At 45.9% G+C, this 13374-nt stretch overlaps 1 protein-coding gene across 1 annotated transcript in view; it reads left to right on the forward strand.

The window, feature by feature from the left end:
* Positions 1-13374, forward strand: part of ryr3 (ryanodine receptor 3) — a 98310-nt gene that overhangs the window by 67190 nt on the left and 17746 nt on the right. The window contains exons 49-69 of the mRNA XM_062551622.1: positions 1392-1532; positions 2264-2427; positions 2594-2672; positions 2911-3000; positions 3250-3387; positions 3529-3591; positions 4064-4139; positions 4295-4418; positions 4818-4933; positions 5123-5190; positions 5291-5412; positions 5690-5739; positions 5929-5989; positions 6523-6758; positions 7554-7635; positions 7994-8124; positions 8749-9066; positions 9765-10005; positions 10372-10459; positions 11062-11154; positions 12397-12567. Coding sequence (XP_062407606.1) covers positions 1392-1532; positions 2264-2427; positions 2594-2672; positions 2911-3000; positions 3250-3387; positions 3529-3591; positions 4064-4139; positions 4295-4418; positions 4818-4933; positions 5123-5190; positions 5291-5412; positions 5690-5739; positions 5929-5989; positions 6523-6758; positions 7554-7635; positions 7994-8124; positions 8749-9066; positions 9765-10005; positions 10372-10459; positions 11062-11154; positions 12397-12567 — 2652 coding nt within the window. The remainder of the gene's footprint in view (positions 1-1391; positions 1533-2263; positions 2428-2593; positions 2673-2910; positions 3001-3249; positions 3388-3528; positions 3592-4063; positions 4140-4294; positions 4419-4817; positions 4934-5122; positions 5191-5290; positions 5413-5689; positions 5740-5928; positions 5990-6522; positions 6759-7553; positions 7636-7993; positions 8125-8748; positions 9067-9764; positions 10006-10371; positions 10460-11061; positions 11155-12396; positions 12568-13374) is intronic.

A 13374-nucleotide genomic window follows, 5' to 3' on the forward strand; every position in this document is an offset into this window, starting at 1 on the left:
CACTGGGCCATTGGGAGTTTGGTCTCCCATGTCCAAGCCAGAAGAAGAAAAGGTGTACACACAGACATATATAGTACATGTTCGCTACATTTACACACCCTGTGTGTAGTATACACCCTCCCACAGAGGTATGTGCTTAAAGACATTTGCAGCCACACATTTGCTCACACACATTTGAATTCCAGATTTGCTTGCCCCCCTGTCACACACACACATGCACACCCACACTTAACATCCACACATACCATCCACACATACATACACACACACACACACACACACACACGCACACACGCACACACCATATAACTCGCACACGCACGCACACACACACACACACACACACACACACACACACACACACACACACACACACACACACCATATAACCTGCACACACACACACACCCACACACACACCCACACACACACACACCATATAATACACACACACACACACACACACACACACACACCATATAATACACACACATACATACTTGTGGGTTTCATGCAGATGAGGGCAGATGAGGCTGTCAGCGGGTGCCGGAGATGTGTCACCTCTGATCAACCCCGCTGGCACAGTGTCTTTGTAAGTCAGGTGACCCACCCTAGGCTCCCATGAGGATCACCACCCACCTCCTCTGTCTCACACCTCACGTCTCTCTCTGCCTGCCTGTCTGCCTGCCTCCTCTCAGGCCTGGAGGTGTCATTATGCCTGGAGAGAGAGTAGAATGTACCCATGTAAGATAGACAGATACTGTAGGTCGTTTATTGTTTCCGTAGTTTTTTTTATTTTTTTCAAGGAGTAGCACTTGTCAGGTTTTCGTTGGCAATCCAGGCAGGGTGAAGACATAACATTTGACCATAAACACACTGTATATGCACCAGTCATGTCACAGTATTAGTATACTAGGTCTTATACCAGGGGAAAACTGGCTAAAAAAGTCTGACTTCATTCCCATCACAAACACAAAGCATCAGTCCACAGCACCCCAGTGCATCCATCTTAATGCTGGAGGCTTATTTGGTCCATGAAACTTTGACAGTACTCACGTTGTGAGCTGTAGCCAATGTGACAGTCAGTGTGAGGCATACGACCGTATGGTGTATATAAACTTCTCACTTAAGACCTAATTCTGACTTAAGGGGGCATGCCAGTTAAAAATCACAACTGCGAACATGGGAATTCAGAGTGCAATTGCTATTCAGCACAGTTGGAAGACTTCCTGGTGCCTGTTTCTACAGAATTTTCTGAAGTATCTCAACGCCGTCATCAGAATGGAATGACAGGAGCAAGGAATGAAGAAGGATATTGCCACGGCTAATACTTTGTGCCTTTTTTGGAAAAAATGAAATGAAATGTTTCCGGTTGTTTCTTGTCTCTGCAGCTCCTGACCAACCACTATGAGCAGAACTGGAAGTACTACTGCCTGCCCACCGGCCTGGGCAGCTACGGCATCGCCTCCGAGGAGGAGCTGCTACTCACCAAGAAGCTCTTCTGGGGACTTTTTGACGCCGTCTCCCAGAAAGTATGTTTCACACACACACACACACACACACACACACACAAGCTTACGCGTACACACACACACACACACACACACACACACACACACACACACACACACACACACACACACACACACACACACACACACACACGCATGCGTGTGCGCGCGCACACACACACACACACACACACACTCCCACACAGACCCTGGATTTTCCGGTCTTTGTTGTATTCATGTATTTCTTTTCCTGGCTGTATTGTATTGTATTGTATTGCATTGTATTGCTTCCAAATTGTACTTCTGGATTATTATTAATAGAAAACAAAAATGGCTTTGACTCTCTCCAGTAATTAGCGGTGATCTATCTAGAACACAGTTTGTACCACATCAATATTTATTCTACACGGCGGATTTTTATTCATGAGACTAAAAAAAAGCAGGGCTGAGCATGGAGGGTTTGGAACTATAATAAGACCGAGATTGTGCATCTGCTGCTAAAAGGAGAAAGAGTGCACCAAATTATTCATAGACCCTGAGTTCTTAAAACTCAGATCTCCAGCTTCTTTTGAAGTGAAATCAAAAGGATGAGGTATCCTCAGGTAACGACACGGTCCCTCTAGTCTCGCTGGTCTGCTGGAGAGAGAAAGAGTGTGTGTGTGTGTGTGTGTGTGCGTGCGTGCCGTGCGTGTGTGCGTGCATTTGTGTACCTGTGCACCTATGTGTCAACGTGTTTGTATCTGTACCTGCAGAAATATGAGCCAGACCTCTTCAAGCTGGCCATGCTGTGCCTGTCTGCCATCTCCGGGGCGCTGCCGCCCGATTTCGTCGACGCCAGCCCCGCCTCCACCTTAGAGAAGCAGACCTCCGTGGACGCCCAGGGCAACTTCGACCCCAAACCCATCAGCACTGCCAAGTGAGTGCGAGCACCAGCCGTGCCCGCCGCTCACCGGAGCGCAGCCGCATCAATTTCACATTACGCCCCGTTTCAATCTCCACGAGCCGCTAATGTATTCTATGCGAGAACGCCACTGACGCCCCGTGTGGTTTTTTTTTTGTTCTTTCTTTTTTTCACTTTTCAGCATTTCCCTCCCTGAAAAGCTGGAGTACATCGCCAACAAGTATGGCGAGCACTCCCACGAGAAATGGTCTTCGGAGAAGGTGGGTGAGCACAGCAAGGCAGCGAGAAAGCAAGCTGACAATTTTGTGGGGAGGGCTGAGTATGTGTGTGTGTGTGTGTGTGTGTGTGTGTCTGTGTGTGTGTGTTCTGGGGGCACAGCAAATGCATTCCCTTCAAAACAATTTCCATATCTCATTTAAAGCCCAGTGACAGAGATGGATGTCGTGTGGGACAGGGCTATCTCTCTTTAACAGACTCTCACTGCCATTCTGTTTGCAGTTGGCACAAGGCTGGAATCGTGGAGAGAAAGTGGACAACGAGGCCAAAACTCATCCATTACTTCAGCCGTATAAATCACTGAGCGAAAAGGTACTGTGTGTGCTCACCGCAGAGGGAACGGTGGTGACACAAACCTACCGAGGCTTTACAATTAAGTTGTGTGGCTCACATTGAGATGAACATAATCATTTCCCTTCTGCAAATCTGTCACTGTATTTCCGATCCTTAATTCATTTTCAGTTTGGGCATTCATTTTTCAAAAACCCTGTTGTATTGTTGCCTGTCTGTGTACGTGTGTGTGTGTGTGTGTGTGTGTGTGTATGTGTGTGTGTGGTCCAGGAAAGGGAGACTTATCGCTACCCAGTGAAAGAGTCCCTGAAAAGCATGTTAGCTATGGGCTGGACTGTTGAGCGGACCAAAGAAGGCGAGGCCATATTCCAGCAACGAGAGAGCGAGAAACAGCGCAAGATCTCCGAGGTAGCCTGAGCCGAGCGTGATTACTTTTCCCTCAGCAAGCTCATTTCCGCCCGCTCTCACCACTACATAGCACAGCCCTGGGGCCACAGTGCAGCCAGACCTCCTCTCTGTGTTCACTCTAATGGGTTTTTATTTTTACAGAGTGGAGCCTTCACTCCCACACCACTCGATCTGGACAACGTGGTTTTGTCCAGAGAGTTGCAGGTATGTGATGGTTCAGACATACAGTAAAGCGATACTAACTCTCAATATGTGCGTATGTTATAGTGTCTTTTTACACCATTAAGGTCTGTGACATTTGTGTTTAAATGTGATTTATAGTACGCTTTATAAATTAGCCATAGGATAATGGTACATCTGCATTTCAAGCACAGTAGTATGAAACGTACTGTAGTTAATGAAGTCATGATATTAAGAGCTACAGCGATCAGACTTAGATTCCTAAATACTTTTAACATCCTCATCCAGGGTGGGAGAGATTGTGAGTTTCTGCAACATCTGGTGTAGCCTAACCTTTTACGCGGCCTTTTCCCGACACCGATTTACAACAAATGTCATTCTAGGGCTTTAATGCGCATTTTGAAATACCAGCATAATTGAAATGGTTCCAACAACTCCTCTAGTGAATGCAAAGACCTGAATAGGAACTAACTAAATCTGCTCAACACCAACACAGGGCATGGTGGAGATCGTGGCCGAAAACTACCACAACATCTGGGCCAAGAAGAAGAAGGCTGAGCTCGCGAGCAAAGGTAGGCTACACACTCCTCCTGTGCTGTAACTTCTATTATTAGCCCGGAGTTTGACACGTTTCGCTTCGTGCCACTTGCGGTCCCCAGGCATAATCCTAACTGGAGGTGTTAACTGACTAAGCTGACCGCGGAAGCTTTTTTTTTCTGTTTTGCAGGAGGGGGCTCTCACCCGCTGCTGGTGCCCTATGACACGCTGACGGCCAAGGAGAAGTACCGCGACCGCGAGAAGGCCCAGGAGCTCTTCAAATTCCTGCAGGTCAACGGCTACGCCGTAATCAGGTGAGAAGGAGACAGAGAATGTGGCTACCGCCGTAGCACACTCACTTAGTATTCTGGGTGAACAGCACACTGGGCAGCGCTGGAGTAGAGTGAGCCAATTTCCCCTCCCCTTCTCCCCTTTCCTTACACTGCTCGTACATATTTTTTTGGTCAGGGAAAATTGTTTTAGCATTTTGTCCTGGAAAGGAAAGAAATCTCGTTTGTACTCTCCCGGACCTCTTGCTTTTCAGTTTATTGCCGTCAGTTCAGACTTTTCGATACAATTCATTAGCCACTTTAGAAAGCCAGTTGTTGGAAATATATCAGAACATGGGACCAAATATGCTCACCCAACAAACTACAGCTGATATATAAAGGTGTCTCATCATCTCAGCTCCGTCTAATTCAATATTCTCCCAGACAACACCAGAGTATGGAGCAGGAATCCGCTAGCATGGAGAAGAGGTTGGCCTCCAAGTTCCTCAAGAGGCTGCTGAACTACGTAGACTCTGCCCAGGAGTTCATCGCCCACCTGGGTGAGTACAAAGCCACAGAGAAGCATGGGGACAAATCAGTTAAAAATGAAAAGCCGTTTGAAATGACAATATATATATATATATATATATATATAATATATTTATATACATAAATTGACGATCTCATCGTTTCGTGCCGTTTTGCATGATTTCGTGCCGCAACATGATGTCTACTTTGTCCTCCTTCAGAGGCCATGGCTACCAGTGGCAAAACCGACAAATCCCCTCACGAGCAAGAGATTAAGTTCTTTGCCAAGGTATATTAAACACCCACAATGAAAATACACATTGATTCATTCCTAAATTGTGTACTGTGTTGCTTGAATACATTCTTCTGTCCCTGTCCCCACATTTCAGGTTCTGCTGCCCCTAATTGACCAGTACTTCAAGAACCACTCACTCTACTTTCTGTCCACTCCCAGCAAGAACCTCAGTAGCAGTGGCTACGCCACCAACAAAGAGAAGGAGAGGATTGCTAGGTAGGCGCCAACTCCCAAGCGATCTACGGAAACACTTTTAATTTCCCTTTAAAACTAGCTTATGCTGCCTTACCCTACCTGAATGATGTCGCAATGAAACAGGATTGCCCTGAGACCAGCAAGTGTCTTCAGCATGCTCGTTTTTCTTTGCTTTGATCATCTCGGTGATTTCATTGTACCTCACCCCCCACCCCCCATTCCTTCCCCAATCAATGCATCCTACAAACTCTTGCTCTTGTCTCTCTCACTTTCTCTCTTTTTCCTCCCTCCCCCACAGTCTGTTCTGTAAGCTGGCAGCTCTTGTCAGACATAGGATTTCTCTCTTTGGTAAGATAATAGCCTGTCTGCTTCTATCTGACAGTTCATCTTTAATCCCATCTCTGCTGGGACTCGCTAGATGGCACTCGATCAGAGTTAGCTGATGTCAGTCTCTCTCTCTCTCTCTCTCTCTGTCTCTCTCTGTCTCTCTCTCTCTCTCTCTCTCTGTCTCTGTCTCTGTCTCATGACTCTGGTCAGGTGCGGATTCACCCACGATGGTGAGCTGCCTACACATCTTGGCCCATTCTCTGGACTTCAGGTTCGATTTCTCTGTCAAATCTGCCATGAAACCGTGCAATTAGGGAATGAACCATGGCCTGTCATTACCCTGGTGGCATAAGGCTTAACCTGAAGTAGTGTTTTTTTCCTTCACATGATCCCTGTAATTGTATTACTGTGGTGTCTCTAATGCATACTGACACTTTTGGAACTACAGGGTTAGCTGTATATTTGTATCCTTACACAAGTTGTGTGCATCCTATCCCCAGGGTATTATTAGGGAATTGACATGTGCTTTATATGCATTTAAATGGATTTAATTTCATGTTAAATGCATTTCCTATTTTTTCTAACCTCACCATGTTAAAAAACACACAAATAAGAAAATAATTTCATGTTAAATGCATTTCCTAGTTTTTCTAATCTTACCATGTTAAAAGTTTAGTTTTAGTTTTAAATGTTAGATGTCAGCTGATGTTCTATCTTTACTTGTCTAAATTGTGCCTCGGCGACTCTTGATTGTCTACAACTGCCGACGAGACTCATCCCACCCTCTGTCCTCCTCTCCTGCAGAACGGTGATGAAGTCGGGCTCGGAGCTGGTGAAGGCCGGGGTGCGGGGGTTCTTCGATAACGCGGCGGAGGACCTGGAGAAGACCATGGAGAACCTGAAGCTGGGCAAGCAGACGCAGCGCACCCAGATGAAGGGCGTGTCCCAGATCATCAACTACACCATCACGGCCCTGCTGCCCGTGCTCACCGCGCTCTTCCAGCACGTGTCCCACCACCATTTTGGAGGAGATCTGTTATGTGCGTACTGCGTAGTACCACCACGGCCTTTCTTTTTTTTTTAAGTATATTTTTTTGGGCTTTTTATGCCTTTTAATGTGACAGGACAGTGTAGAGTGACAGGAAGCGAGTGGGAGAGAGAGCAGGGGTGGGATCCGAAAAGGACCACGGGGCGGGAATCGAACCCGGGTCGCCGGCGTGCGGTGCAGGTGCCCCAGCCAGTCGCGCCACGACTGGGGCCCACCACGGCTTTTCTTTCTCTAGCGTCATCATGATAGTGGAAATCATTCAGACCGGTGTTGTATGTGTCAACATAGTCTTTTTTTTTTGTTCTGCACCAGTCAGAATAGCACAGTAGTTCATGTGTAGTGTTATAATGCAGTACTGTATCTAAAGGAGAAATTACTACATGGAAAATGTTAAAAAGGGATCTCGGATGGGCATCGGGGGACCTGTGTGTTTCTGGGTACCTTGGTTCTTTATTGAGATACTTTATAAGTATATAAGTATATCTTAGTTAGCAAATAATTCCTCCTCAGTATTCTGTCTAAAACTAATAGTTTCAACTAATAGTATAGCTCTAATACTGTGTGAATATGTGAGTGATGTAAAGGTTTTTGTTAAAGGGACATATCAGTACAAATCCTGCATCCCCAGGATCCCTTGCCCACTCGCTGCCTTGCCTCACCAACCATTATTGGTCTAACCTAGTGTTGACATCTGTCAGTGTTGAATCTGTCAATTGAAGCACTAAGTCTACAATCCATGCATCTCTAATTTTGTAGACTGTTTACTGACTTGTTCTTACCATTTCAGTGGATGACGTGCAGCTATCCAGTTACCGGATCCTGACCAGCCTGTACTCTCTGGGCACGGGGAAGAACTCATACGTTGAGAAGTATAACATCACCCTGTCGTAGTGCCGCCACTTTAGTTCTTAAATTATAATCTAAAATTATAATCTCAAGGCCACTGCTTCCCTCAGAGCAATTCACTCCCGTAGTTAAAGTTGTCTCATATTACAACTGCAAAAACGGGTCCATCATTCCCCCATGGCATCCCCTATTAAATAAGACTCTTTAATTCAAGGTTGCATGGCAAACGGTCAAGTAATGTGTGTGAGCGACACCCTGAATCTTGATTTTCTCATTTTAATTCAAGGTGACTGTGCCATTGTTTTGTCTGTGTTTATGGGTTGGTGGGGGAGTGAATTCTCTGAAGGGGTGACCGCTGTGTGTCTGGCGTGTCCTCTCCAGGCAGCTGCCAACCCTGGGCGAGTGTTTGTCCACTCTGGTGAGCGCCATGCCCGTGGCCTTCCTGGAGACACACCTGGATGCGCACAACCCCCTGTCCGTGTTCAACACCAAGACGCCACGCGAGAGAGCCAGTGAGTCCAACTGACAGTCAACACTTAGCGCCACACAGAGACATCGGGCATCCAGGCCCATCCACACCAAGAACTATTACTGTAGACAGTTGCTATAAAGATTGGAATGTTTTCTAAAATAATGTTTTCTCCTTTTGATTCCAGCTTATTAGATAATGTCTATGGATTTGGTGTTAAAGCTTTCTGGGTCTGCAACCTCTGTTGCATTCAAATGTGTTAGAGGCTATATTAGTGAACATTGCCTTTAGTTTCTACTTATTGACTCACTTATGCGGAAATAAGCAAATATGAAATGGAGCTTGTCATGTATGGTGAGTGCTTCCAGATTCTACCCTAACAAAATAAGCACTTACTGACTTTTACTGAACAAAACATGAAGACATACGTAGAGTAGAAATGACTCTAGTGTTTTGGTACAGGGGTGACTACACCACCATGGTCGACCGTAGTCGAGCGTGCTAACAATCCAGCTAAAAGCCGGAGCTACTAGCTTGAGACATCGGGGAGTGAGGTTTACCAACGTTCCACATGCACAGCTTAGCTAGCTGGCATCCGTTACACATACACAAACATACTGTACATTTGTAATGACCTCTCGCACCTCTCCCGTTTCCCTTCCCCCAGTCCTGAGCATGCCCGATAGCGTGACGGAGATGTGCCCCGAGATGCCGGAGCTGGACGGCCTGCTGAAGGACATCAGCGACCTGTCCGAGTCGGGCGCCCGCTACTCCGACATGCCGCAGGTGATCGAGGTGGTCCTGCCCATGCTGTGCACCTACCTGTCCACCTGGTGGGACAAGGGCCCGGACAACAACAGCGGCAGCAGCGGATGCTGCACCAGCGTCTCGTCCGAGCACCTCAGCACCATGCTGGGCAACATCCTCCGCATCCTCAACAACAACCTGGGCATCGACGAGGCGCCCTGGATGAAGAGGCTGGCAGGTGAGGCGGCCATCAAGTCTCAGTGTTTCGTAGGCAGATGCAGCATCGCAACTTGTCCTTCGCCCTGGTGAAACAACGAAGCAATAATGCAAACAGAGACTTCCTGCATGTGATGATTTCACATCTCTAGCATGTTTATGCAATGCTAGCCAGCTGGTACAATAGCTGTGTAGTATGTACTGTACACTAAGAGAAATCCTCCCTCCTTCCCATCGCCTGTACAGATGTTAAGAGATGCTAGCACCCATGGGTTTTAGCTTCCTTGCTAGCACATCTGCCTCCTAATCCAATGGCACTGTTAAGTTGTGGGTTTAAGCCCGGGCAGGTGAAGGGTTCAGTGGTGTGATCCGTCAAACACAACACAGTGACGTTTACTTGGAATAGATCAAATACATGTAGGTCCATATTATAGATGTCACATCATCAGAATGCTGAATATTTACACATTTATATGGAAATCCAGCTAAATTTAATTCAGTTTCAGTGATAACCATGTCACTGTCACAAATATTCTTGACACAAACAAAACATGGACTCCCCTTTGTACCGCTATAAAATGCTCTGTTGTTACCTAGTTAGTTAGTTGCAAAACATGTGAAAGATATATTTAATGCATCTTTCTTCTAGGACTCACCAACTTACCCAGTGCTGTTACAGTTTCAAAAATGTACTAAGTTGCTTGTTCATCGTCCCTCTAGTTTTCACCCAGCCGGTCATCTGCAAGGCCGGGTCGGACCTCCTGAAGAGTCACTTCCTGCCCACCCTGGAGAAGATGAGGAAGAAGACGGTGAAGGTGGTCTCGGAGGAGGAGGCGCTGAAGGCCGACACCAAGGGCGACACGCAGGAGATGGAGCTGCAGATCCTGGACGAGTTTGCCGTCCTCTGCAGGGACCTGTACGCCTTCTACCCCATGCTCATCCGCTACGTGGACAACTTCAGGTAGGGACGGGACCCGTTGAGGATTTCTCTTGTTTACATTTTCAGCCCTGACAGTACAGTATGTGTTACTCCAGACAAGAAACACAAATGATGCTGTGACTGTTATAATAGAAATGGTGAAACTATGTAGTAATAATTGAGTGACATGAGAATATGTAAACAATGATGTGTAAGATCAGATCATATATGATTCAGGTACTGATAGCAAACAAACAACATTGGGATCATTCGAGACAAATTACACACAGTGTAAGGAAAGCTATGAATGAATATGAGTAGGTCGATCGGATAACTCAAAATGACATCTTTATTAATTGGCTCTTATAATGACATGATGACGGAGTGATTTGTCACTCTTGTGTCCAGGTCCAAATGGCTTAAGGAGCCTGACGATGACTCCACTACGCTCTTTAACATGGTCGCTGAGATCTTTATCCTCTGGTGCAAATCCCATGTGAGTCTCTAACTGTATCCGTCTTTCTCTCTTCACCTTTCAACACCCTGAAATAGATTTTGGATGTGGTTCTGCTCTGCCGTGCCTGTACCAATTTAGGTGTTGACTCACGTTGCACAGAGCACTTTGATGTTGCTAACTGCTCTGTATGCCTTACTTCATAGTGTAAAGGGCCATTCACAGCAGGAATGAGAACAACAGTTCTCATTTGTTCTACATATTGTTATAGTTACGGTTGTCTTTAATGTTACAGTTATGAGTGGCCACACTGATCGACGATCAGGAGAGTCTCTCCTCATGTCGGTGGATGTGATGTCTGAAATTTGATGGACTGTGATTGACTGACCATTCTGGATTTTATCGTTCTTAGAATCTCTCTGAAAGAAATCCCAGACGATATCATTGTGTCATTATCGTTATAGTATGCGGTGTGGACCCTGTTATTTATATTAATTGAAGCAATACTTAAAAACGTTATAATTCCTGGTGTGAATGGCTCAGCTACAAGCCTATAATTCCCCCTCTTGGTATCAGTAAAGTTTGAATCAAATACTCTAAGCCTTATCCACTTACTCTCCCCCACTCTGCCTTCCACCACACAGAATTTCAAGAGGGAGGAGCAGAACTTTGTGGTTCAGAATGAGATCAACAACCTGGCCTTCCTGACTGTGGACTCCAAGACCAAGATGGCCAAGGTAAAAGGGACAGCAGTCTGCTGCTTTTTGCCCCGCACACCCACCCACCCCGGTAGCTGTTGTCGTGTGTAAATACAGTAGTCTCCATTCATTGGGGCTCCAGACAGACTGGTTCTAATGATCTGCTGGAGCCACTGAGATTGCTCTAATTGGCCGTCTGCGAGTTTGATTTGCTCTCAGTGTACCTCCTAGCAACTAATCCTCTTATTAGCCCCCCCCCCCTCTCTCTCTCTCTCTCCTTCTCTCTCTCACTCTCTCTCTCTCTCTCTCTCCTTTTCTCTCTCTCAATCTCACTCTCTCTTTCTTTCTCTCTCTCCTCTCTCTCTCTCTCTCTCTCTCTCTCTCTCTCTCTCTCTCTCAATTTCTCTGTTTCTCTCTCTGTGTGCTCTGTCTCTTTTGCTCTTTTGCTCGCTCTTTCTTGCTATCCCTCACTCTTGTGTCAGCATTTCAGGGGGGGGGGGCAAAGAGAACAGTAGGGATTTCTCTTTCTTTCTTTTTTCTTTTTTTGTTGTGCTAATGCAGTTTCATCCCAGATGCTGCACAGTGGTATTTTCCAAACTTGGCTTTGGGTCGGAGTGGGACTTTACAAAAATGGCCTCCTTTGCACATTTTTCATGCTGTTTCAGTTCTGTTGGAAGATGTCTCCTAGCTGCTGTGTTTGCATTTTACTCGTGCCTCTTCTCTAATTAGAAACAGCGCTTGGCCAGACGAGGTCTCCCACAGAATTAGAAATGAATCCAACACTGTTTGTCAAGGTTCAGGACTTCCTAATTGGCGAGGGGACTGGACGACACTTTTACTTAAATTGCTATGAGTGCAAGCTAGCACAGCAGTGCTTCTTATTTATTTATGAGGATCGGAATGAATTATGAGATATTGAGCACCATGCGTTATATGCACCTTAACCCTTAAGCCAGTACCGTCACACCGGTGACCTTACTGTACATCGCTGTTGAACAGAATTATGTCTGATTGACGTACAGTACTCCCTTTCCTCTTTTAGTCACGCTGTGTGTGCAAATGTGTGTGTGTGTGTGTGTGTGTGTGTGTGTGTGTGTGTGCGAATGTGTATGCATTTGTGTGTGTGTGTGTGTGTGCGAATTTGTATGCATATGTGTGTGTGTGTGTGTGTGTGTGTGTGTGTGTGTGTGTGTGTGTGTGTGTGTGTGTGTGTGTGTGTGTGTGTGTGTGTGTGTGTGTGTGTGTGTGTGTGTGTGTGTGTGTGTGTTGGTGCTTTCGCAGTCGGGAGGCGAGGACCAGGAGCGTAAGGGCCGGCGGCGGAAGCGGGAGCTGTACTCGGTGCAGACCTCCCTCATCGTGGCCGCCCTCAAGAAGCTGCTGCCCATCGGCCTCAACATGTGCACGCCGGGCGAGCAGGAGCTCATCACGCTGGCCAAGATCCGCTACGGCCTGGTGAGAGACACGGACCAGCCCCCCCTCACACCGTCACCCACCTCCACCCCATCACATAGGGCAACGTTCTCTTGGCTCAGAGGCACTCCTTTCTGCTTTCTAGCTTAGAATTATATACAGTAATTTCCCACATACAGTATAAGCCGCATTGTGTTTAAGCTGCAGGACAGTGTTTTATGCAAGTTAAAAGAAACACAACCATATTGACACCATATTAACTGCCCTGTATTAGCCTCATAGCTGAAGAAATTTAGCAAAATCAATTTATAAGCCGCGGCTAATAGTCGGGAAATTAGGGTAGAATAGAATATTACAGTATAATTCAATAATAGCAATAAACATTACCATGAACTAAGTAACAATTTAAAGTTGTCATAAAGCCGACATGAAAACATAGTAGTAATAAGACTAATAATAGTAATAGACTACATCAAAGTAATAAGAATAGAAAATTGTTAGTGCTGTATAGCTGTAGTGTGGTATGAAGTTTGAATTTCCCCTTGGGGATCAACAAAGTATCTATCTCTATCTCTATCTGAATACTTTGTTGATCCCCAAGTGGAAATTCAAACTTCATACAAGGTTTTAAGCAGGTTTTACATTACGGTTCTATGTGAAGTTCTGTTGTTTCCTCACCTCAACCACCAACGCTGACTTTTGCTGAATACGCTTCTCAAAAGTTTATACTTAAAAGTCCAACCACAGTGACCTACAGTATGGGCAACTTAGCATATGCCAAGGTTGCACATATATGCTATCAAACTGGTGCATGTATTTCCCATTAAGGGGCACAATGCTGTCTGGTAT

The sequence above is a fragment of the Sardina pilchardus genome, chromosome 12, assembly GCF_963854185.1.
Source record: "Sardina pilchardus chromosome 12, fSarPil1.1, whole genome shotgun sequence".
NCBI lineage: Eukaryota > Metazoa > Chordata > Actinopteri > Clupeiformes > Clupeidae > Sardina > Sardina pilchardus.